Source organism: Trachurus japonicus, chromosome 21 (genome assembly GCF_045865225.1).
Source record: "Trachurus japonicus isolate A0001 chromosome 21, Traja_1.0".
Taxonomy (NCBI): Eukaryota; Metazoa; Chordata; class Actinopteri; order Carangiformes; family Carangidae; genus Trachurus; species Trachurus japonicus.
The window spans coordinates 8,773,860-8,798,250 of record NC_140927.1 but is presented as its reverse complement, the minus strand read 5'-3'; the positions used below and the strand labels follow the sequence as shown (position 1 = coordinate 8,798,250).

The window sequence follows — 24,391 nt, the reverse complement described above, 5'->3', positions numbered from 1 at the left end:
TGATGATCATAATAGTTGATGTCTAAAATTCTTCTTTTAACAAATTCTTGAAGAATGTTTTTCACCTCTCTTTTTATTACACAATGCTGTAACTTGTCCATGTCTTAATCATCTCAAATTGAGGTATTTGCACAGATAATCTTTAATGTATTTACTAATGATCATTGTGTTCATTTTTGACTGTTGTCATATCTCCAGAAGAGCCAGTTATGGAAGTCCATATTGTATACTAGCCTTAACAGGGTTAGGATGAAAAAAACATTGTTGTGAATGTTTTTGTGTAATGTAACATTTGATCTTCACATAATGTCAGAAAGTGAAGTGCCAAACCTTGAGCTGCTGCTCTGATATAGATCACTATAAGGTCAGAAATAATAAATTGTTAACCTTTTACTGAAAATGGGTTTCATGTCATGTTTTTATATTGAATAATTTATTTCATTTTAGAGATGAGGTGTGTTTTTTCTTTTTATATATACCTTTTTGCTTTTAGGACAATTGTCTCATTGTGTCAAATCAATCAAATTACAACATGTGTTTTTTTTCTTTTAATAATGTAAAATGCTAGCAGATTTATCAAGTTCACTTATTTTCTGACAGCTGGGGAAAAGAGGAGAATGGCATGATTCTGCAATCAAAAACAAAGTAAGCCTGTGTGCTTTGCTTGTGTCTCGACTGTGACAAAATTTACCCATTTGAAATGGACAAAATAAATCATTTAATTAAATGATTCATATAATAATTAATTAAATTAACTAACAAATTTATCCCTGAGGCAATTAAAATGACAACATTTAATTATACTCAAACTTTGTGATTTTAATTGCCAAAGAGATAAATCAAAATAAAAGTATGACTAATATGGAAGAAAGGAAGAGAAGAAAGTCTTGCTAGGTGCTTATTTTATTGTGTGATTAGGGACAGGTGACACAGCCCTGTTTTGCCAACACTAATCCACAGTATGAATAGCCAGCATTAACCCAAATAACCAGACGGGCCAACATGTCTGCCCACCTGCAACCTGAATGCACTTAACAGAGTTAAGAGGTTGCTTTATTTATATCTGGAAGGCTATGTACATGAGAATCAGCAGGCTTCATGCAAGAGATATTTTGAATTCGTTATGGTGTGTGTAACATCCTGATTGTTCAGAAAGATAAAACGCCATATTACCCTCAGACATGCCAGGTTTGTTACACGAGGCTCTGATGGTTTGTGTACAGCAGTGCTCAGCTCCTGAAGTTACAGAACAAGTGAAGCTGCAGCTATGCATGTACACCAGCAGAGGGCTAAATAGGGCTGAAGTCAATGAAACATGCACACCTACTTAGGGAGGGGAAGGGAAGGACAACATGACACTGGTGTGTAAGGCTGAGAATCAGGAGAAAAGGACTGGTTAAAAAGAAGTGAATGCATTGTATGCATATCATCTCACAAGACAAAAAAGACACCAGCAGTAAATAGTAGCCTACAATTAAAGGCTAAATGTTTTAGAATAATTTGATTTACACTGCTGTAGCACCACAGGTTATGACTGCATATAGTTGCAATCATGTTGCAGATAATACAAAAAAAAAAAATAGCTGTGTAACACCAATTCATAATGAACGTTGAATACTCTGAATAAAAAATATAGCCTACTCTCTATTTGGTAAATGAAATTGTAATATTCAAGAAATTCTCACCAGCTAATTGGGTTAATAATAATCTGCTCCATAAACTGAGGTACCTGACTGTAAATCAGTAATAAAATACAATTGTTTAACCTATTTAAGTAAATATACTTATTCTACTTTTACTTATTATCTTGTAGGGCTACAACAGTGCGTCAAGTGAATAAAACACATAATGTGTATTTTATTTATTCCTTGGTAAATGAATGAGGGGCCGGACCGGATGTGGGACACGCTGCCTTCAGATGGGCTTTGAGGAAATGTGGAGCTTTAACCGACAAACAATAGCGCTCCTGCAAATCGCATTACCTCAAGTCATTTTTATTGCGTTTCAGGAAACGAGTGACGTTGGAGGGGGCTCCTTGACAGAGTAACTTCACAGCCCTGAACGCCAGAAAGCAGTGAAGAAGTACAACAAACCCTGCCGAGTGACTCCCAGCTGAACATATTTCCAGGTAAGACAGGAGCTCCGCTGCTCACACTGACCGCTAACGTTAGCAGGCTAACTAGCATGGCTCACGTTAGCAGGCGGTACGACTCAGTTGACCGCTGACTAATGATGTATGCCGGGGGGATTTGGCACTCGTCTGTCACTGAAGAGACAAACATGCCAACTCCATCCTCCTCCTCAAATACAATCATTACCCAAGCTGCACTATTTTTTGCTCCCCGTGTTAGCATGTTAGCTTGCGCCGTTAGCAGCTGGCTCCGTCCTTCCACTGAGCCCCACAGTCATGTCAGGTTGAGGCAGGTGTCACTGTCAGCCGGCGGTAACCTCACTGCCGTCTCCCATATCAATGGTTTATCAGGCATGTTGGCTTTCTATTGTTAAGAATAAGACGTAGAGTCATTTTTGTTTGCAACTTTGAGTTCCCGGGGCTGCTAGCTTTACGACATGTGTCAGAAGATAAGCCCAGTCACTAGACACGGGGGTCCAGCCATGCCGGACCGATGCTCCCCATCTACACTGGTGCGTTTTAACTCGGGGGGCCATGAGGCTGCAAAACTGAGCAGAGTGCCAGAGTCGATGGTAAAGTGTCACAGGGTTCATTTATGGAAAAAAAAAAAAACCAAACTGCTTTTACAGTGCAAGCCGCCTGTGCCCCGCTGTACGTCATGTGCGCCAGCTGGCTCAGAGTTGACCTGCGTCGTACCTCACGCCAGACGTGAGGTTACTGGAGTTCATTCAAGTCTGCGGTTCTCTAAAGCCAGTGCTAACCTTAGGCTCAGTTTTAACCAGCGAGGCAAACGGTGCGAGACAGGCAAGTACAGTGACCGTCATCATTCCTGACATTTATATGCTTACAATGTTATTAAGTGCTCCTCGGTGTCTACCATTGTCACAACAACATTGTGACTATCCTGCCACAGCATTTGGTTTGATTGGTAAAGCAGTAATGGATATTGGATGGGAACATGTGTATTGTATTGGCTCATTGGTTGCACACAGGTATTGTAGAGATACATATTGGCTATTGGAGTGCTGAGCTCATAAAGTTGTCTGTTCAATATGTCATAAGTTATTATTTAACAAAATGTGTATGGTTTGAGGTTATCCGATGAAAAACTGAATCATATAGCAAGTTATTTAGTTTTATCGCAAATCTGTCAATTTTTTGTTGAGTACAACATTGTTGATGATTTCTTCCACAGAGTCTCTTAATGACCACTCCTCAATCAATGTATCAATTAATCAGACAAAACATAGTCTATAGCAAAGACTAATTCTGACTGTAACATACAAGGTCTACAGCTGAAAATATTCAAACCTTTCACCTTTCAATCAGGTAAAAAGTATTTCTGGCCAACAAGAGGCCAGGGTCTTTTATATTTACTTAAACGAAATAGCCAAACCCCCCCCCCCTTTTTTTTGGCTTCAGTAATCTAGTTTCTCCGCAAGACCGAGCTTGTTGCAATGTATTGTATTTTCTGCTGCAGGCAGGAACATTTTTGGCCTCCAAAATCTAGTGTGCACAGCAGTGAGTGCTCAGTAAGACATGCATGTGTGACACTGAGGGAGAAATTGAACCATTTATCTCAAATCTTCATCAGATTAGACACGTGAGTCATGCATATCGTATAAAAGCACTGTTTGCATAAAGTCCAATGACATGTTATCTTTTATCTGTTAATCAAGCGGAGCCGCCCTACTACACTTTTGGGTGCATAAAGGTCATTTGTGAAGAGGCCTCCAGGACTTTGAGACATACACAGATACGCCTTTATCTGTGGAGGTGCATGTTAGACTATGGTCCTACACTAGTGACACATATTTTAATGAACCTTGTAAATTTTACACCTTGTGATAGATCTGCTGAACTACAAAGTAACTTTGACCTCTCATGTACAACATAAAGGGTCAGTATTCAAGTTGTTTGCAGCTTCCCTAATTGCCCCATTTTCCCCTTCCTGTTGTTAGTCCCATTATTATTTTGCTGACTTCAGCCAGAAGTGTCTTTATGTATCTTCAACACTTATCACTCGTCTTCACATTGTGGCAACACAACAGAGCCCAGAAGGACCTTTGAAAGGTTGATGTGTTTAAGTGATGCAAGGCCACTCTGCCAACCATTCACCTCATTTGTGAAATACATTTTGACTTCTGAAATAAACTCCTTTGTTGAGGCAATGCATGAGGTGTTTACCTCAATATAAAATTACTTTTTTTCAAAATTATTTTATAGCAATTTGCTCTTTAATTTTGATCTCTGAGCTGAGCATGCCCAATGACACAGGTCATGTTTACATTGCTAAGGGAAAAAACAGATATTTGTACTAAGTAATTTGGTGCCCACAGCAAAAATGGGATTTTTATTGTGTTAGTAGTCTTTTTTTTTGTGGCATTTTTGTACAACAGTAGATGGCTGCAGAGATAATGCATGTCAGTCGGGCCAGTGAATTGCTGGATTTGATTATTGCATTTGTCACTATGGGTGGTATGGTGGTGCAGTGGGGGAGTTGCTTGTGTGGGTTATCTACTGCTTGGCTTCCTCCCACAGTCCAGAGATATGTCATCTAGGTTGATTGGTGACTCCAACTTGCCCATAGGTGTGATTGTGATTGCATTATGTTTTTCTGTCTCTACACTAATTCATCAGTTTACTTGTCAGGTACAGTGCATGTAGGCATTGTTGCATCTAACTTATTCACAGTACATTTTAATGCACTGCATATGTCTGTTTTGCAGTACTTGTACAACATGTCTGTAGGGTTTGTCTACATAGGTTTGTCTCCATATGTCGGCCCTGTGATAGACGGCTGACTTGTCTAGGGTCTGCCCCGCCCTCACCCTATGTTAGCTGGGATTGGCCCCAGCCTAACCACAACCCTGCACAGATAAGCAACGCAGCCATTGGGTGGATGCATGGATTTGTGAGTGTATAATGTCATCAATTATCAATAATGACCAAAATAAGATATTATAATGCACTGAGCATATTGCTTGTATTATTGCCATACACAACTTTGACATGAGTGAAAATATCAGTTTGTCATATAAACTGTGGAGTAGTAGTTTCACAGAGCTGGAATATAACCACAGCAAGTGAAAGTTAAGTCTCACTTCATGTTGTTTAATTTTCATTGTTAGCTCTTTTGGCTTATGAGTGTTTTGTTTTTTTTTGTGGGTTTTTTTTCGCAATCAAAGAAAGTGAATTAACTTTCAGTATTTTACCTACAAAGTTTAGCACAAAGGGTTCTTTTGGCTGTGGTGGTCGATGATGTGGCTCTGTGTCACACATTGCTAACATACTGACATTACAAACCACAGTTAAGTGTAGTATAGAGGCTATTATAGTGGTGTTATGTGCAGAGCTGAGAGCACTTCATACTTTGAAACATGACCTTCATTGTCCAGCTATCACAATGTATTTTTATTTCTATTTATACTTGGCTTTAGTGGCCGGTGGCAAGCCCTCAGGATTGTACTATAACCTTTGGCCCATTTGCTCCAGTAAAAGCTTGACAGTTTATTTCTGCGTCTCCCTGTCAGCTTGTGTGAACCTTATTTGACATTAGCTCCGTGCGAAAAACCTAAAGGCTTTCGTTGGCTTCCCCACAAGCCCTGTTGTCCATCTTTGTGTGGCCGAGGATAGATCTGTTTGTAAACAATTTTCAGTTCCTGAGGTGCTGACAAGAAGACTTCAGGGAGGTAGAGTAGAGGATCAACAACTGATTTCCAGGCATTTGATTAATTAATTCCTAATTACACTTGACCAAAGAGAAACAAAGCACAGCCTGGCAACACATGAGGGGTGACTGCTTCAAGAAACCATTGACCCTCTCTCTGAGGTCATTATGCTTGTCTTATGCTACGCATCGCCAACTGGTGGCCAATGGCAAGACGAGGAAAGAAATTCAACATAATGATTGGTTCCTGTAGCACAACATATGCCCTTCTGCTAACTCCACCTTTGTTGGGTAGAGCCCAGCCTTCTTCTTTGTCAATGTTAATGAAATGTGACACATCCAGGGTGCCCATAGCCTGCTAATCAGCGCTAATCTGATCCACTGGATTAGAGGATGTGAATGCATGTAAGACACTGCTTAGAGTACATCTTCTTCTTCCAGAAGTGAGCCATCTATCAGTCTATCTAGCAACCCTTAGTAGGCTGTAATAAGAATCCCCTGTGCCCTTTAGGAGTTTTTGGTGTTTTCTTTTTTAACGTGCTGTCAATGGAGATCCACTTTGGGATTTTTTCTGGTACAGGAAATTGTTTGGGCCTCAGTAACTTGTTGCGCTGATTAGGCAGTGCCTCCAGCAAGATTTGGGATCTGGCTGCTGTCATCATAATCTCTTTCCTTCTGTGAGATTATCATGGTTATGAAGCAGCAGGGCAGGCTGTGACTACCGCGCTACCTCGTTCTCTGCAGGCCTTTCTTTATATATATATATTTTTTATTCTGGCTGAGATTTGGTGAGATACCAGGAGCCAAAATGCTGAACCAGAGTGCTGTGATGATCTTCACTGGAATTTGTGGGGCGTTGGTGGTCATGGCAATGGCCTACTACGTCTACTGGTAAGTTGAATGCGAGAGAGAGGTAGTTTGGCTTGGGGCCACAACAGGCCACGGTGGGCCATACAAGATTAATAAGAACTTGTAAAAGAGATGCCGGTCGGTTTAGAACTCGCAGACTTATCTCAGATATTCACTGTGACACATGGACGCAGACAGTTGCAAGCCAAATGACAGTTTTCGAGTAAAAACGATAATCGACGTGTGGTACCTGCCAGGATGTGGTTGAACTTAACTCATGTTAAGCTGTCTTTTTTTTTATGGTCAAATTCAGCACTTCTTTCTCATGTGTGAGAGTCAGTGCAAGCCATATTCGTTGGTACACTCAGGTGATTTCACAGCAGAAGCAGCTGTCTACCCTTAAGCAGCTTTAACCCAGTCAGCAGCTCTAATCTTCACCTTAGGCCAAGTAGGGTCACAGGTGGGCTCTGCATCCTCAGGAAGTTGACCACCACCACTGGCACCGTCACACTCAATATATGTTACTGTGGATGACTTCTGTGCCAAATCAAGTGTATTTATTCTGGACCCTGCAAGGGAAATGTTGTGTATGAGGAAATACCTTAAGTATGGTGATCAGAGATAATGATGTGATAAATCATTGTTTTTTACTGCCTAGTTTTAATTTTGAGAGCCATGGAGCACTGATCCCATCAGTCACATTTGACCTGAGCTGTTTACCTGCAGTTTAGAGAAAGATTTATCTTGGCATGGTTATTTGATTGTTTGTATAAATACACTGTAGTAGTCAATATTCTGTAGAAAACGGTAAAATAAACAAACAGCGTTTTGTTATGTTTCAGCAGACATATAGCAATCTGCCTCAGAAGAGCAGGCTGATACTATCAGCCAATGTTTTCTTATCACAGATGAGTCACTGGCTGTCTCTGTCTGCCATTAAGAATAGGATATTGTTGTACAGAAATGCAAGGATTTATTTAAAACATTTTGAAATGCCATCAATGATTAAATACTTTTTTTTTCTCACAACATATAACATGGATAACACATTTTGGTGCCACAGGAATGACTACAGATATGATGATTCAGTCAACAAGTCATATTCTCCAAACCTAAAGGAACATGCTAGTTAGCTACCAAGACCTAACAATATCCCCTTATCATTTAATTTATCTTGGTAAAAATGAAATGCAAAAATTACCATTCTAACTGAAATCATAACCCATCGCAGTTCGCAACAAATTTGCACAAACATTGAGCCCAACTAAGCTCATATGACTGATACAACTGTAATGAAACTTATAGGGTCATCAACCTCATTTATGTGTCAGAAGCTAAAGGGAAGTATTGTAACTCTTTGTACAGTAAAGATACTTGAGGAGCTGAGAAGTTAGATTTAATATTAGCAGTATACATACATCTCTTACTTAAAATCAATATATGAACCAAATCTCTTAATGTAAAAAAACCCCCCACAACAGGCCTTTATCCCAGCAAAAGTGAAGAATAAAAGATTAATACAAGAATGTACTCATGAAGATGACGGAAAAATAGCGACATACAGCCTTTACAGCTTGAATGACAGTGTTTGGTAATTAAGTTGATAGAAGAAAAAAAGTGTTAAGGGGGAAGAGACTGATAACAAAGTTCATTGCATGTTTTTCTTAGCTGTCAGAGAGTTGCTGCATGCTGTCACAGCCGGGCAACTTCTCCATTGCCTGTTCACGGCCAGACAATGCAGACTGAAATGTATCGTTTCTACAAAGTTTCAAGTCTCCAACTTTATCCTCATTTAATACTAAAGTGGACAGAAACCAACATTCAAAAATAAGTCTCCAAGGTTGACCCTTTTTATAAGTCCTCTCATGGATAGTTTTTGTTGGAATTTGTATCTGTAATAAACAAACAAAAAGGTTATTCAACATTAATAATCTCTTGACACTTGTTCACACCTTTTGGGTCACCTGTAGAAAACAAGAGCAACACAGCAGTTAACAACACTAAGTCACACACATAACACATGTTTTGGTTATCTTCTGGGTATTGCCGTTTAAGCCCACTCAAATAATGCATGCAATGTAGGCTCCAAGGCAAACAATCAGGATTCTTTTAAAAAGACTGATCTACTAATGGGAGCAAAGCCTTTACAGAAGACCATGCTGCAGTCAATTCATTGATCAAACAGTTTTACTGTGGACAAATACATGAGCTATGAAGTTGAAGGATCTTACAGAAACCGACTGTTAGATATTTCTTGCACTCGCCAAACACCTATAGCTCTGTCTATGTCTGTGACACATTAACCTCCCAATACACAGTTGGTCTGCTGAGTCTATAATGTGCACTTTGATTCTGTAGCGTTGTAGCCTGCCACCGTTCCAAAAACGTAACCAGATCCACCAGTGCAATGTGCAATAGTGCAACTCTCTCCCTCCTCCCAGTAAGAATAAAGTTCACATCTCTAACATAATGCAGAGACAGCTGCTGTGGATGTGTGGACTGATAATCAAACCCATCGGGTGACTTGTGACGCACAGTAATACGTGACAGTATTTCAACACTTCAGCATGTCCCAACTCCTGATATTTAGAAACATTTTTATGTCCGTTGGCCCCGAGGACTGAGCTGGAGTCCTGTGGATGTGCATGTAAGATTTCCTTCCTTTCACACCCGACCCACTTGGCTATTCTCTGTATTGTGTTGCAGTGTTGTAAGAGGGATTGATTGCACTGGGTAAGACCTGTTGCCTACCCACAATGAACTGGCCTTGTGTCAACTATGTGCCTCAATTTTGTTAGTTTGCCCTTAAAAGGATGTGATATGGTGAAGTTGGCTGGAAAAGAAGATTACAATAAGGGTAGTTGGATTTCTGCTGGTCTATAATTTGTTAGGATAGATGAAACTGTTTGGGATTGTATTCAGTGGACATTTGGGGCTTTTTTGTTCTATGTAGATCCAACTGTGAACAAGAAGTAACAATAATATTTGAAGAAACAAGAAAGTCGTCATCACAGATGCCCTGTGAACAAGACGGCGTCTGTGGTTGAAGACTGCTATGTCAGAGTGACGTGCAGGCACACAGCGTTTCTGTGTGTCTCCCTTGTTGTCTAGCTTGCAGGCTGTTGTTCTAAAAAGCAAACACTAGAAGGCCTCTTTTTTTCAGCTGATTTGCTGACACAGTTGTGCCAGTGAATGCAGGTGACTGTACATATGTTGGTGGTGCTAGCACGGCAAAGTTAATCGAATAACAGTCAGGAGCAAACAAGGTTTGGCTTCCACAATGAATTGAATTTCCTTGTGTGTAATATTCATGCATTACTCTTAAATGGTTTTGCGGTAGCGAATCAAATCAAGTGCTCCTTGTTTACAAGGAAAGTGTCTCATTTTCCACAAGCAGTTTAGGGTCAACTCTTAGTCTTACTTATCTATCCATTTATCAGATATTTTATATTGAAGAAGACACAAATTGTATGTGAACAAAGTCTTGAATCATAATTAGATCTGTCTATCTATGAAGTCAAGTTTTTGACCTATAAATATTTGACAGCCATATTCTGTGATGTTACACAAAGCAGGCGTTGGCCCCGTTGACCACAGATCTGTCCACGGGTGTACGAAGAAGCGGCTCCTCATGAGGCAGATTAGAAAGGGTTCTCAGAACAGCTTTAAACTGGCTTGACCTACACTGTAATGGGCTTTGATGCAGATGTGGGAACAATCCATTCAGGGCCAGTCGCTCTCCAGGCGCCCTGACGGGTACTCGTTGATAGCAGTCGTCTAAGGAAAACACCTGTCGATAGTCTGATAGTGACAGCAGTTGAACAGGCAGAGTGAGTCTGGACAGGATTTCGTGTAATGAGAGATGTTCTACAACAAAACAGCATCTTGTTGTGTACACACGGTCTTTTGACAGAACCCAAACTGTCTATGTACATCATCTCCGTGGCAGGTGTCTGCATAATAGAGATCCATCCTTTTTTCCTGAATGTATTCATTCTCCTCATCTAGCTTATCTTGTCCCAGCATGCTTTGCTCTAATGGATTCATAGTCAAATGAACACGGCCACATCCTCACTGAGGGGCAATTAAATGTTTCCAGTCTGTCCAGTTGGAGGACCCTGGAGCACCTGAAGGAAAGTCACACAGGCCCAGACAGACCCTTGACCTTTGCACTGGCAACATGAAGGGCTCCCTCGCAGAAGATTTTCCTCATCAACCGGTCGCCACGTTTATGATTTTAATTAATTGAGTTATTTAAGAGCAAATTTCTGTCTGAGTTATTTCCTGCCTGACATGTGTAATTACTGTCTCACAAATCTAAGGGACCAGCCATGTAAACCATAGGACTAAGGCCGGGGCAAGAACCGTTGTTTGCTCTACATCTGGTAAAAATAACTTTAATAATCTATGAACCGTCGGTGACAGATCAACAGCAGTGGTCAACGTTGCTGATGTCAATATCAGAACAGTCATAACCAAACTAACATGACATTTTAGACACGTATAGTGTATATGTATATATACTATACACAGCACTGTGACGTAAACTTGCAGGGCCCCTAATAAAATATAGAATTATGTTTTTCAACGGTTGCCGGTGGGGGGGTGGCTGTTCCTTCTGTCCCAGTTCAACCTGTTTGATGACACAAGCACAGCATACGTTTATTAAGTTTGACTCTAATGACACCGAACTGTAGCCTTTTATGTTTCATATCACCTCTGCCACTGTTACTGCAACCTGTCCTCTGCTGTCGCCCGCAGGACTGTGCTGTTGGCTGACGGGCCGTGTAAACGCGGCTTGTAAAAGGACCCCACCGTGGTAAGAAATGCTGCTTTTCGTCTTTGAATTTCTCAGAGCAGCCCACAGATTTAAACAGGGCCACATCCTTCTGTCTACGCCGTTCCATGAAACTGTTAATTGTTTACCACTCTGTCCTCCCATCATTTTCTCCCTCCTCCCTCGTGCTCTTTTGTTGTTTGTCCACAGCTCTGACTGAAGTTGTTCTCATTGCCTCTGCTGTTTCTCCTCAGGTTGGTCATAGTGTATAGAGAGGAGCCGACTCAGCTCTCCAGGCTCCTCAGCCATGGCTCTGCTGGCCTATCTGAAGAGCCTGTTTATCCTGCAGCTGCTGATGGGCTTTGTGTTTGTGGTGAGCGGCCTCATCATAAACTTCATCCAGCTCTGCACCTGCGTCCTCTGGCCATTTAACAAACAGCTCTACCGCAGAATCAACTGCCGGCTCTCCTACTCCCTCTGGAGCCGTGAGTAGATGATGCCTACTATATTGTTTGTATAAAATATTCTGTTCTTTATGCGAAAACCAAGTTTTATAATTCAGTATACAACAACACCAATGTGGTATTTTCATATTTTCATATTGTGATACTTGATCTGGCCACTTCTCAAAGATGCAGTCTCCTTTTAGTTCTGAGAGAAAAATCTTAAAGGGACAACGAGGAGTTTTGGAAAAGCAAAGCGTTTTCACTCTACATTTATGAGCCTCCGCGCACCGTGAAATTCTTTGACCGGCGCAAGATGGACTCATGTTTTCATTCATCAAGAATTAAAGTCAGAGGTTCGAAGACGATCACATACCGTCGTAGTTCCGACCATAAACGGCGATTCGGCGGCGTTATTCTCATGACTCGCCACAAAACCAAAAGTAAGGAAACGCTGGTCGGCTCGACTTGCATCTCCGCCACCACTAATAATAACAAAATAACGATAGAGACAAAACGATATATTTATCGAAAATGGGCCCATTAACAAGTGTGGGTAGCTTAGATTCATCCACATTAACGTGAGACTTTTTTATAACCAAATAGAAACTCCTTGTTGTCCCTTTAACTCCTTCGTCATTCATGATGTCGCCAGGACCCAGTAAACATTATTTAACCAGCATTTGTTGCTGGGCAGAAAGTGTGCAGTGTGTTCATCAGAGCTTAATACAACAGGTGGCCACTTGAATGGGTTAACAAGAGGAGCCAAGGCTCAGCTAGAGGTTATATTTGCACCGAAGAGCTAAAAGCGCTGAAACACTGAAGAAATACTGAAACATTGTAATATTATTCAAGAAAGCAGGGGAGAAATGAACATGCTTTAGTGAAATTATTGTTACTGATAGAAATGATGTGATTAACTATTTTTTTTGTCCTGCTAATGGACATGATGTGTTGTGATCTCTGTGCAGAGCTGGTGATGCTGCTGGAGTGGTGGTCGGGGACAGAGTGCACTCTATACACTGACCAGGCTACGGTGGACAAATTTGGCAAAGAGCATGTCATCATCATCCTCAACCACAACTACGAAATCGATTTCCTTTGTGGCTGGACCATGTGTGAAAGATATGGTGTCTTAGGGGTCAGTAACGTAGTAAAACGTGCCGTAAAAATGATGCTCAAACACTCATTTATGTCTCTGTTTTAACACTTTGCCAACTTCATCTGCTGTTGAGAATGAGTTCAGTCCATACTATTAGAAAACCATGCTTCTTTGCATCGCTTATAAAAACCAGATATCTGTCCTCCCTCTCCAGAGTTCAAAAGTGTTAGCCAAACACGAGCTGTTGAAAGTTCCTCTGATTGGCTGGACCTGGTACTTCCTAGAAATAGTTTTCTGCAAAAGAAAGTGGGAGGAGGACCGAAACACTGTCTACAGAGGACTGGGCAGACTCAAGGACTATCCTGAATTTATGTGGGTAGGTACAACTCAGATATACTGTGTTTGTCCATTTTCTGACAAATCTCTATGAGAGTAGATATATATAAAAAAAAAAAAAAAAAGATCTACCTAAATACCATACTAGGCTTTTTAAAAGTCAGCTTAAAATAACCTTTAGGCATTGACTTCTTCAAAAAAATCACTCATGCAGTTGCTGTGAAATGTAGTTATCAGTGTTTCCATCTAGGACTCAAAGTGCACAGTGTAGATAAGGACTTATTCATTCCAAGGAGAATTCCAGTTCATAGGTTTAATTTTTCTTAGTTTTAGCAGTAGCACCTCCCCCAGTCCCCTTATTAGGGCCACGGGCAATCGCACCGGGCACTGGTCCCAAAAGCTATGAAATAGCTGCAGGGACCAGTAGTGCCCGGACTCCATTTAAACTTTAAACAGTAGACACAAGTCTTGTGTATTGTCGTATTACTCCACGTTTTGATAGGTCATATAGTTTTTGATCAATCCATGATCAATGACCATGATCATTTTTGGAGAAATTATGAGATTATAATGGGTGTGTATTGCACGGAATGTTCGTGTCAGAGTGCGTGACGTCATCGGTTAGAGTGGGAGAGATGCCAGAAAAACTCCAGATTTTTTCTCTATCCAAACTCCAAACGGCCACAATTTACACTCTACACACATAATTTTTTCAGAATTTGTAAGACAAACTTGTCCTGTCACTCATCATCTGCTCAAAATATCAGAGAGACTTACAGAATTTAAACTCTGAGCCTCTAAGTGCGGCCACGTCTGTCTCTGCTCCTCATTGAGTCCAATACAAATATTTTCTGAGAGAAGCAGAACGGCCTGATGTTTTAAAACTGCCAGCGTCGCCAAAATATTTACTGTAGAAACACCAAATCGTACCAAATTTTTCAGGAAGTCCTTAGAGCAATGTGATCTGTGTTTTGTTCTGATAGGAGTTACCGTTTTCTCACCCTAAGCCTAAATGTGAGACCGGTGCAGAGGCAGAAAATGGCTCTTTTTCTCCACGTTTCTGTCTGTCTCAGCCTGCGGGGGCCCCTATCGCCGTGGTAACCTCTTTGATCCTCAGGCCAGAGCTCGTTAACTTCATAAACAATCCACCTGGCGCTCGTTTAAATGTTTATAAACAGAGACACAGCTAAATCAGACTGACACAGGATGCAGCTACTAACTAACTATGTGTCAAGTCAGTCACACACACACACACAGACTCTAGAGCCAGCTTCAAGTGATTACAGTCACACACACACACACACACACACACACACACACACACACACACACACACACACACACACACACCTTCATGTGATTAAAACACAGTTAACGTGCAACAGAATTTAAACTTAAACCATGATTTAATCTGGTTTTAAAGTTAAACCTTGTTGGTGTCAAATGCGTCAAATGCGTCTCGTGGGAGCAGCTGATAGAGTCCCCCCCAGCTGAAAGCAGCCCACCCCACCAGCCAGAGGGTCCAGGACCATAGGGACTGCAGTGGAGGAAGGCTGCCTTAACACCCTGCACAATGGCACCCAGTACACAGAAGTTACACAGGACCAGTCAGCCCATCACCTGGTCCGTTCAACAAATCAGTTTATGCTACTGTGATTTATGTAGCCTAGTTAAATATTACAGTAATCATCATAGTGTATTGGCAGGAAAGACCATTTAAATCTGTATCAAATATCAATTAATGAATTAATCGATAATTTGCATGTTGGTCTTGGTTAAGTACCACCTTGCTTCTCACTGTTCTCAGGTCAAATATTTATATGCGATTAAAATGCAATTAATTGCGATTAATTAATTACAAAGCCTCTAATTAATTAGATTAATTGTTTTAATTGAGTCCTGGCCCTATTACACAAGACACACACACACACACAGTTAACCTAATGTGGTTACAGCTCCTCCATATCAGTGCTTATAGAAAGATGATCATGTGTCTGTCTGATCAGCTCTGTCTTGACCTTAAGATCGTGGGTTTGATTCCCATGTTGACAGAGATGGCACAACTGGCAGTAGCCCCGTGGCCCATTCAAAATTTCCCGAGAGGAAATTTTCTAGTTCAGCATTTACAAGCACTCTACAAACATTTGGTGAATGGTTTATTACACAATATAATGTAGCTCTAAGCAGATGCAATATAAACACTTGTTGACAGATGCATAATATAACAAATGTAGATACAACTGCCTTACTCGGTTGTATATAATGCTCCTAGTTAACACTTAGATGCTTGGGCCTGAGGTAAGTGTTACTCTTTGAATTATATTAAGTGACAGCAACTGAACATGGAGACGTGGCTGAAAAGAACCACAGAGGGCCAGAAATGATCAGAGAAATGAGGATTCAGTTAAGTTAGACATTAAGGTTTGACTCACTGGGCTGACTGCATGTGTCCTCACATCTCAGCTCCCACCTCAGTGAATACTGTGAAGTTACTACGAATCCCCAAAAACATGATGCCAGTTGTGATTAAGTGCAAATATCCGTCAATCATCCACTGGCAGTTATTTAGATTTCACTGAAGAAAATGTATTTCCCCCATTCTGAATACAAGAATACCCTGACGCTGCCCTTCGGCCAAGTTTCTCATACCTACATTGATCTTGGCAGTGGTACACACACACACACACACACACACACACACACACACACACACACACACACACACACACCAAGTTCTCTGTGTGCACCAGCTGTGTTTGAAATTTCTCAGCAGCACAGTGTGTGGTTTTTTTTTTTTTTTTTTTCCCTTGTGAAACTTGATGAACTGCACTGGAGTGTGAGTGGACCTTCATCCTGCTCGCCGATGCAAAGCAGCTCTTCTCTGTTTAAATAAACAAGTGCTTTACATTCAGACCACCGTGGTACCTGGTGGCAGCACGTCCTGCTGTGTGAGCTGTACAAGGTGTAAAGGAACGGGTGTGACAGATTTTCACAGTGACTCAATCACTCTGCCAGCTGAGATTAGGCAGATCAGCAGTTGATCTAATTACTGCTTAAATCAAGCATCAGGCCACTGCTAATGACATTGCTTTTTGTGTTCAGATAAACAAATGTAACTTAACTAAAGTCGTTGGTAGAGCAGTCATTCACTTGTCTGCATTAATACATGTTAGATAAGACAGTGATTTTTAGTTCTGTGTTAACATTGGGGTTAACTTGATCCACAGATCAACCAAGCAGAAGAAGTGGATGGGACAACAGAAAGGAGGTCACTTCATAGGTGTGTGTGCGTGTGTCTGTGTGTCCGTGTGCTCTGGGGTACTAACGCAGCTCTTTTCCCTTCACAGTTTCTCCTGTATTGCGAGGGCACCCGCTTCACGGAGAAGAAACACCAAATCAGTATGCAGGTTGCGGAGAGTAAAGGCCTGCCCAAGCTCAAGTACCACCTCCTACCGCGAACTAAAGGATTCACCACAACGCTGCAGTGTCTTAAGGGCACAGGTGGTGTATACAAACACAAGCACGCACAACACACAAAGTTCCCCACGCTCAAAACACACGGGTCATTTGTTCTAAATTTGACATTTCACTGTGTCTTACAGTTACTGCCGTGTACGATGTGACCCTGAACTTCAAAGACAACCAGACTCCGACTCTCCTGGGCATCGTCAACGGCAAGAAATACAAAGCTGACCTGAGTGTGAGGTGAGTGCCACCAATACCCTCTGTTTACTTCAGCCTCTGTGTATTTCTGTACTGGGTTATTGTAGTAATGATGCATTACACTGTCAGCTGCTCTGAATCTCCTCAAGTGGAAGATGATGAATGCGTTTTAAACCTTTGGCCTCCTTCCAATTGCATTTTTGTTCTATAACAATGAAGGAGACTGTGAGAGTGCTCAAAATGTTGGCCAGTCTCCCACCACGTTTATGGTTTCAGAACAGTAACTCTGATGGGGAAGACACTCTTTACTCAGGCTGCATCCACTCTAATACATTTTAGCTTTCAGGCGCATCACTTTTGCTTTGTTTACGCCTGCCGTCCATACTGATGTTGGGTTTTCAAGCTCCTTAAACAGAGTCTTATGGAAACAGTGATGCAGACATTCACACACACCCACGCTTGGATCCTGATTGGGTCCTGATCAGTCACAACATGTCGCACCTATCAAGTCGAAAACCAACTACCGGTGGTGAATGCAACATGGATAATGAGTTAAACACTTTGTGGACCTTGTAGTCTTTGTGAGCAGCTGTGTAATTAAACATTTTCCCCGTAGCTCTTCCTGATTTCTACAGCTACAAAACTACAAAGCAGACAAGCAGCTTCCTGTATACATTGGCATGCACATCCCCGAGTGTCTATGAATGGTTATGTTGTGCGCATTATCAGGCGCGTTATGGGCAGAGTCTATTTCTGATACGGCGCCAAATGAGTCATTTGTATGGACAACATTTTCGTTTTAAAGCGTAAATGCATTAGTGTGGATACAGCCTGACTTTAAAGAGCAGGAAACAGATTCCGAAGGCTCCCATTGAAAGGGCCAGGAGCAGTGCGCCTTTTGTCCAGACGGCATAATTAGAAAAATATAGTGTTGTGTGAATTTTACTCAGATAACCACAGTAAAAAGGAGAAGGCTGGATCCTACTAATAATTTTGTGGGAACACTGAGTTGACCTGAGTCAGTTAAATATAGACCTGGTGGCTGAAGTCACTCGGCAGGAAAAGAAGATGATGTACGATGCAGAGTGGAGGTGAGTTCTAGGTGAGGGAGCCCTCTGGTGGCGAGAAGCTGCCATAACAGGCCACGTCTGACGCAGGGTATTACTGATAATGAAACATTCTCTGTTGCCTGCTGAGAGGAAAATGGAAAGTGTCCGTGTGTTTGCGTCCTCCTGATGAGACTGATCATGAAGTGTATCTTCATCTTTTTTTCCATTATATCAGAATACACATGTTATTTATTTGTTTACAAAGGCGCTTTTAGGCTCAGGTTGTGGCGCCTGTCAATAATGAAAGAATACATTTTTCAGCGTTTCCCCCCTCGAATGTATTTTCAGCAGTGGTGCTGTTGTGACGGTGTGGATGCGATGTCAGCCCGTGTTCATGCAAGTCAGAATAGCTTTAAATGAAATGACTTTAGTATCATCATAGACAGGATTGTGTTTTTGTTTCTTGATATACAGCTTCCGACATTCATCTGTAGCATTTAATATCAAATTAGAATCACTACCTCTGCCACTCAGACTTTTGTCATAATGTTTGTGTGAAGACAACACTGGCCGTTGTCAAGATCACACAGTGTGTGAGTCAAAATCATTTGCAAGCCCATTGATATAAATGATTGTGTGAAATTCTAGTGGCAGCTCTTATAATCTGGCAGAGGCAGAGAGTGAATATTGAGGTTTTTATTGTACAGTCTTCGGTCAACGTGTTCAAAAACATTCAGTTCCAAAATAAGACTAAACCCTTGTTGTATGTTGTAACGACAGCCATTATCATCAAGGTACATTCTTGTAGCTTTGAGCAGGAGAAGTCATGGTTTAAAAAAAATAAGGAATATACATTTTGTGCCATGACTGTGTCTGCCATTTTAAACTACCAGCTTCTGTATATCCACCATTTTTTCCACATCTGTTTATTTGCTGCTTTTTCACAAATAGCAGCATAAAATGAGCAAGTTGAGCTAGTTATTCATTATGTGTGCGTCTCTGGCCATCAAGACTAAAATTGACACCTCTATCTCTATATTCTCTCCCATGCAGGCGGTTCCCTGTGGAGGAAATACCAGATAATGAAGAGGAGTGTGCCAGTTGGCTGCACAAACTCTATCAGGAGAAGGTAAAATTGATTAAACCATTTATGATCAGAATTCAAACAGGACAAATTGTATGCGTTGTCTAGTGCTTTGAATTGTGTGTAAGATTTTCTCCCAACACTAAAACAAGTGGTTTGTGAATATCAAGTAGACACCCGATCCCAGAAACTTCATGTTTTGACTAAGAAGTCACATTTGAATGAAGTCTCCAATGACTGACTAAAACACTTTTGGACTGATTACTTTCTATTTAGAAAGTCATAGTCAGGCTCGTTTGGACATTTACAAAGTTTTTTCTCCTTACTGTTGGATGTTGTAGTGGAAATGTTTATGACCATTTTTGTGAGAAGACTTATTACTGAATTTGATGCTTCACTTGATTATTTTTTTTACATTTCTTTTAAGTATATTTTTGAGCTTTATTGCCTTTAATCGATAGTATAGTTGAGAGAGAGACAGGAAATGGGAGGCAGAGAGAGGGGGAATGACATGCAGCAAAGGGCCACCTGAGTCGGGATTCGATACAGGCAGCGAGGACTATAGCCTCTGCATGGGCGCCTGCTCTACCTACTGAGCTAAACAACGCCCCCCTTACTTATAATAGAAACTCTACAGAATGTGTCAGGCAAATAGACAAGAGATTTCTGTGTTTTTTTTTTCAAGTTACATGACAAATTATTCTTTATGTCCCTCTCAGGATGCCTTACAGGAATCATACAGCAAGGAAGGCAAGTTCCCCGGACCCACAGTTATCCCTCCTCGCCGACTATGGACGCTGCTAAACTTCCTGTTTTGGGCCACTCTGCTGCTTTCACCCCTCATCAACTTTGCATGTGGAGTGGTTGTCAGCGGCTCCCCCCTTCTCATCATTGGCTTCACCATTTTCCTCATCATAGGTGGGTACACTCTCATCACTGACACTAAAATGAAAACTTTTCTGTCTCCTGAGGATCAACTAGTAAACTGGTCGATTATCACTTCACCTGGAAATAAAAGAAATTAAATTCAAAGCTCTTAAATTTGTTCCAGGCTCAGTGTTATTAAACATTTTGAATTGCTGTTCTCATTCACTTCTTTTTTTTTAAATCTCTTCTCTCCTCAGCCTCCGTAGCCATTCGTCGCCTCATAGGGGTCACTGAGGTGAAGAAAACTGGCTCCAGTTATGGCGACCAGGAGGCCAAGAAACAAAACTAGAGTGTGTCACCCCGCCCCTCCCATGTACGGCCATTTCTGTGTGGTCGCCCTGCGGTGTCTCACCACTACCCAACTCCATTCCCCTCCTACTGTTGAGTCAGTTGGTAGGCCGGGGAGGAGACCCAGCTGTGAAAACATAATAGAGACCAGACTTAGAGATACTAATGGCACTAATTTGAGAAAGAGCATGGAAGGTCTGGGGGTTCAAGCTCTCCGGTGTAACACACAACAAAAGGAAGGGGAGATGCAGTGCCATATCTATTGCCTGCATCTTTCTTAATCCAGCTAGTCCCCATCCCAGCCCCATTAAATCCTGGTAACACCCGAGGTCAAGCTCCTAACCTGTCTGAGGTCACATGGACAACCAGTCCGCCCATTTTCTGCTCTGCACTAACTACCTCCACTTCCCTGTCACATTCATCAGCCAATCAGGGAGTGGGGGGCGTGCTCATTGTTTTAGCCCACAGAACACAAATCGGTCTGTACCTGATCTGTTTTTTAATCTTATCCTCCATCCAGGGGCAGAGCGTCACTGCTGCAGCAATCTGTAATATGTATGCAGGACGTCTCCCTCCCTTTTTTTCACTAAGTGGGACTTGTAATGGGAACCGGTGCCTTGAGGCCCAGCCTGGTTTCCTTAAACTTAAAGGGTCAATTCACCCAAATCACAAAAAAAAAAAAAATGCATTTATCCCCTACTTATCTAGCAATGTAGATTGTAGTCGTTTGTATACAATCAAGGTCTGATATAAAAACCACTGAGATTTCCACTTCCACACCAAAAAATAGAGGTGGATAAAAGTTTATTAATGGGGCTCAAATCATTTGTTCATTTTGTATTTGTTTACACTTAACAGCTGAGTGTCTTTTTTGAAATGGTGACTCAGTTACTCGGATAAGTTCTGACAGTTTTAGTCAGAAACTATGTTTCGAATGTAAAGAATAGGGAAAACTGTCCACACTGACATCACTGGATTATCCAAGTTACTGGCAGACTGTTTCTGTGCAGAGCCATCTCTCTCTGAAGTTTTCAAATATCACTTCATATCATTTGAGCCCCCACAGTGATATTTAATTCACCTCAGTTTTATAAGTGTATGAGCAGAAGTCTTAAAGGAGAGATCTCAGAATAAAAGTCCCACATCATCTCCAGGACTAGATATCACAGGGGTGAAGATGGGAAGTCATTTTTTACTTTAAAACCTTGTGATCTTGGTGAATTGACCCACTAACATCCTGGTTTGGAGATGCTGGTGTCTGTTAAATTACAACAAGGGCTCTGAATGTGAAACTGTCCTTATCAAGGAAACCTATCATCTGTTACAGGTCTCATTAGTAGCCCGCAGCACCGACTCCCACGGATTCATTCGAAAACATTTCAGTTCTCTTTCCAACCTCCATTCCTATTTTCACTCGCTTTACACAAATAGGAATATGCATACATGCTATTATTCATTTCTTTTAGCATTACTGGACCATCTCTGACCCCTAAATGTGACGTTAATTCAACCAGCAATCCCAGTCTGAACACTGAAGCAGTTCAACAAACTACTCGCCCTCTGATGCCAGTTAATCGGCAGCTCGCTCTGCTCGGGTTGATGTGGCCACTCTGCTGTTGAATGGCAGTGGACCCAGACTCCAGAAAAAGGTCACCAACTGTCTTCATGTAGCCTCACAGCTGTTAGCGTTATGTTTTGCTTTCCTGACATAGATCTATTGTAGTGATGTTTCAACCTTTGCCTTAAATCAAGCTTGCTCAGGCAAGGGATTGCTTATTCGCCAGCCCTTTAAAACAGCACCCACCTCTTACCTCTGTTATGTTTGGATACCCACCCTCTCTCCCTCCCATTACAACAGTGTGTGGTGGAGTAGCACACATTCAACTGATCTGATGGCTAAAATGTATGAATAATTGAAAACCAGTGTTTAGTCTTTAAAGTTAGAAAGGTGTTGGCTTGTCGAAGGCGTCTTTGTAACTGTGAGGAGTCGTTACAGAAAGCTGCTTTACACTCATGATCAGGCCAACTTTGTTTCACTAGAAACTTGGCACAGCAACATTTGGCCTTCGTCAGAGCACTTTCAGTTTCATACATTTCACAATTTTAGAATCAGAGTTGGTGGTTTTTAACAGTTTAAAATTACTGCAGTATATGAGTGGATCACGTTCCGCATCCCAAAATACACACGACAGTAGCAAGACGTGGAGGGGATATTTTGTGTCCCCTTCTCTCTTCCCCCTCTGCTCTCCCGTGCCACATGTAGTATTAATCTCATCTTTTGTTTAGTCGGTTAAAATTTTTGGGATCATCACTCCTCAGCAGCGATACGTTGTGTACTTTCTTTAGAGTTTTCTCAACCCAGACAGAATTCATGCAAGCCTTAATAGACAGTGCTGCTTAATTTTTGTGTGAAAATGTAGAAGCTAATTGAGCCCCTGTTGTAGTGAAAGATCAAAATGTGAAAAATGTCCTCCAGTATAGTAAAAAAAAAAAAAAAAAGCAAGTTGCTGGGATTAGTTGTCAAGTGACTTGTTCTTAAGTTTCAACATAAATAAATAAAGAGAACTGAGAATGGATAACATCAGATTCCTAATTAATCCATCACTTTTTTTACACATAGATTCTTGGAGTTGCATTACCTCAAACATTTGTGAAAAGCTTTAGGGTCTTAGCCTGTTGTCCGTTTTCCCTTAAATCCCATCAGTCGGCATCGGATTACAAATGCACTCTGGTCCATCCTGTCATTCAGTAAAACAAATTTTCCAAAGCAGAAAGGATGCTGAGAACTTCAAACAAGTATTTAGAAGTTAAAAAAAAAAAAACTTTTTTCACTGGATGTTTTTTATTCAGTAAAGAAATATAAGTGTAACTTGTGGTTGCTTTCCTCCTTTTCTGAATTCTCTACTGGAACCAAATACCTTTACAAATTGACACAATTTTGACATTTTTTAAACCTCAAATATAAGTCCGTTAGTGGCACCTCTTGCGTCAGCTTTTGTTTTGTTTTCTAAGGCTATTTTTATGTTTTCTTCAATTCAAACACTTGAGAATATTAAAGGATTTAATCACAAAGCAACTCTTATTCTTCGACTCATTTGGATTTGTGTGACTTTCTCTTGTTGCAGTTTGGATGAAAGGATTGTAGCTCCGCACAACAACGGGGGCAGTGGTAGCTAAATCCACACAAAACATGTTCTCCCATGTTTTTTCTCCATCCACAGCCATTTTCACAGAGGCACACTGACATCCATCCTCCTCCTTCCATCATTACACAGCCACAGTTTTCCATTAAGCTACAGTATAAAGTCACAAAGTGTGACGGTATGTAGAAACTGTAAATTGAAAATATGTACATAAGGTAATTGATGAATGTCACATTCAGTTTTAGAAATTGTAGAGATGTACTTAGTTTTTCTTTTGCAGTAGACTCTCTGAATGACATGAGCCAGTTTTCCATCAGATACCCACAGGACATTGTGGTAAGAAAAAGTCTGTAAACACTTTGGACGGACCTGGTTTTCTATATTGTTGGGTCATGAATAAGATCTGATGTTCGTCTAAGTCACAAATTGAAACGAACACATCATTCTTGAGCTTGCAACAGACAAATGTAATCATTTAACATTCACATTGCTGGTGACTTACAGTAAAGTCCTGGCAGTGATAACCTTGAACAAGCTCTCCTAGTAGCTGCTGGTCAGACCTGCTCCATGTTCAGGAGGAAGCTCGGACCACCCTGTCTTTTAGAGCTGCTTCAGATCAGACGTATTATTAGGGTGTGTGAGGTGTGAGCAGCTCCCTTTGGGTCGTTCCCCTGCACCTTTACTCTACTGGGAGTAGGGTCTGAGGTCTGACTGGGCCACTTTAAAAGATTTTCTCAGATTTTTCTGTAGATAAGTTCACGGTCACCAAACCAGTTCTACAGAGCTTCAGCTGGTGACGATATCAAGCTGTCCCCAAATCATGACGCTTCATCCGCTAAATCTCTGGATTGATGTTTCTAAGTTGGTATCCAGTGTTTCTCTTTCTCCATAGAGCTATATTATCTTCCCAAGCAACTCACCAGTCCGTT

General features: G+C 41.2%; 1 protein-coding gene across 4 annotated transcripts; it reads left to right on the top strand.

The window, feature by feature from the left end:
* The first annotated feature begins 1,916 nt into the window (after nt 1-1,916).
* Nucleotides 1,917-23,391, top strand: agpat3 (1-acylglycerol-3-phosphate O-acyltransferase 3). Of its 4 annotated transcripts, none has more exons than XM_085765967.1 (10): nt 1,917-2,128; nt 11,412-11,469; nt 11,682-11,912; nt 12,842-13,011; nt 13,187-13,348; nt 16,656-16,809; nt 16,911-17,013; nt 19,074-19,149; nt 19,824-20,022; nt 20,229-23,391. In XM_085765967.1, the coding sequence occupies exons 3-10, from the start codon at nt 11,735-11,737 to the stop codon at nt 20,318-20,320; spliced, it is 1,134 nt and encodes a 377-aa protein (XP_085622093.1). In that variant the 5' UTR covers nt 1,917-2,128; nt 11,412-11,469; nt 11,682-11,734; the 3' UTR covers nt 20,321-23,391. The 4 variants fall into 4 exon arrangements, with proteins under 4 accessions (XP_085622093.1, XP_085622094.1, XP_085622092.1 ...); XM_085765968.1 differs by lacking the exon at nt 1,917-2,128 and adding an exon at nt 2,899-2,935; XM_085765966.1 differs by lacking the exon at nt 1,917-2,128 and adding an exon at nt 6,180-6,692.
* Nucleotides 23,392-24,391: the final 1,000 nt, after the last annotated feature.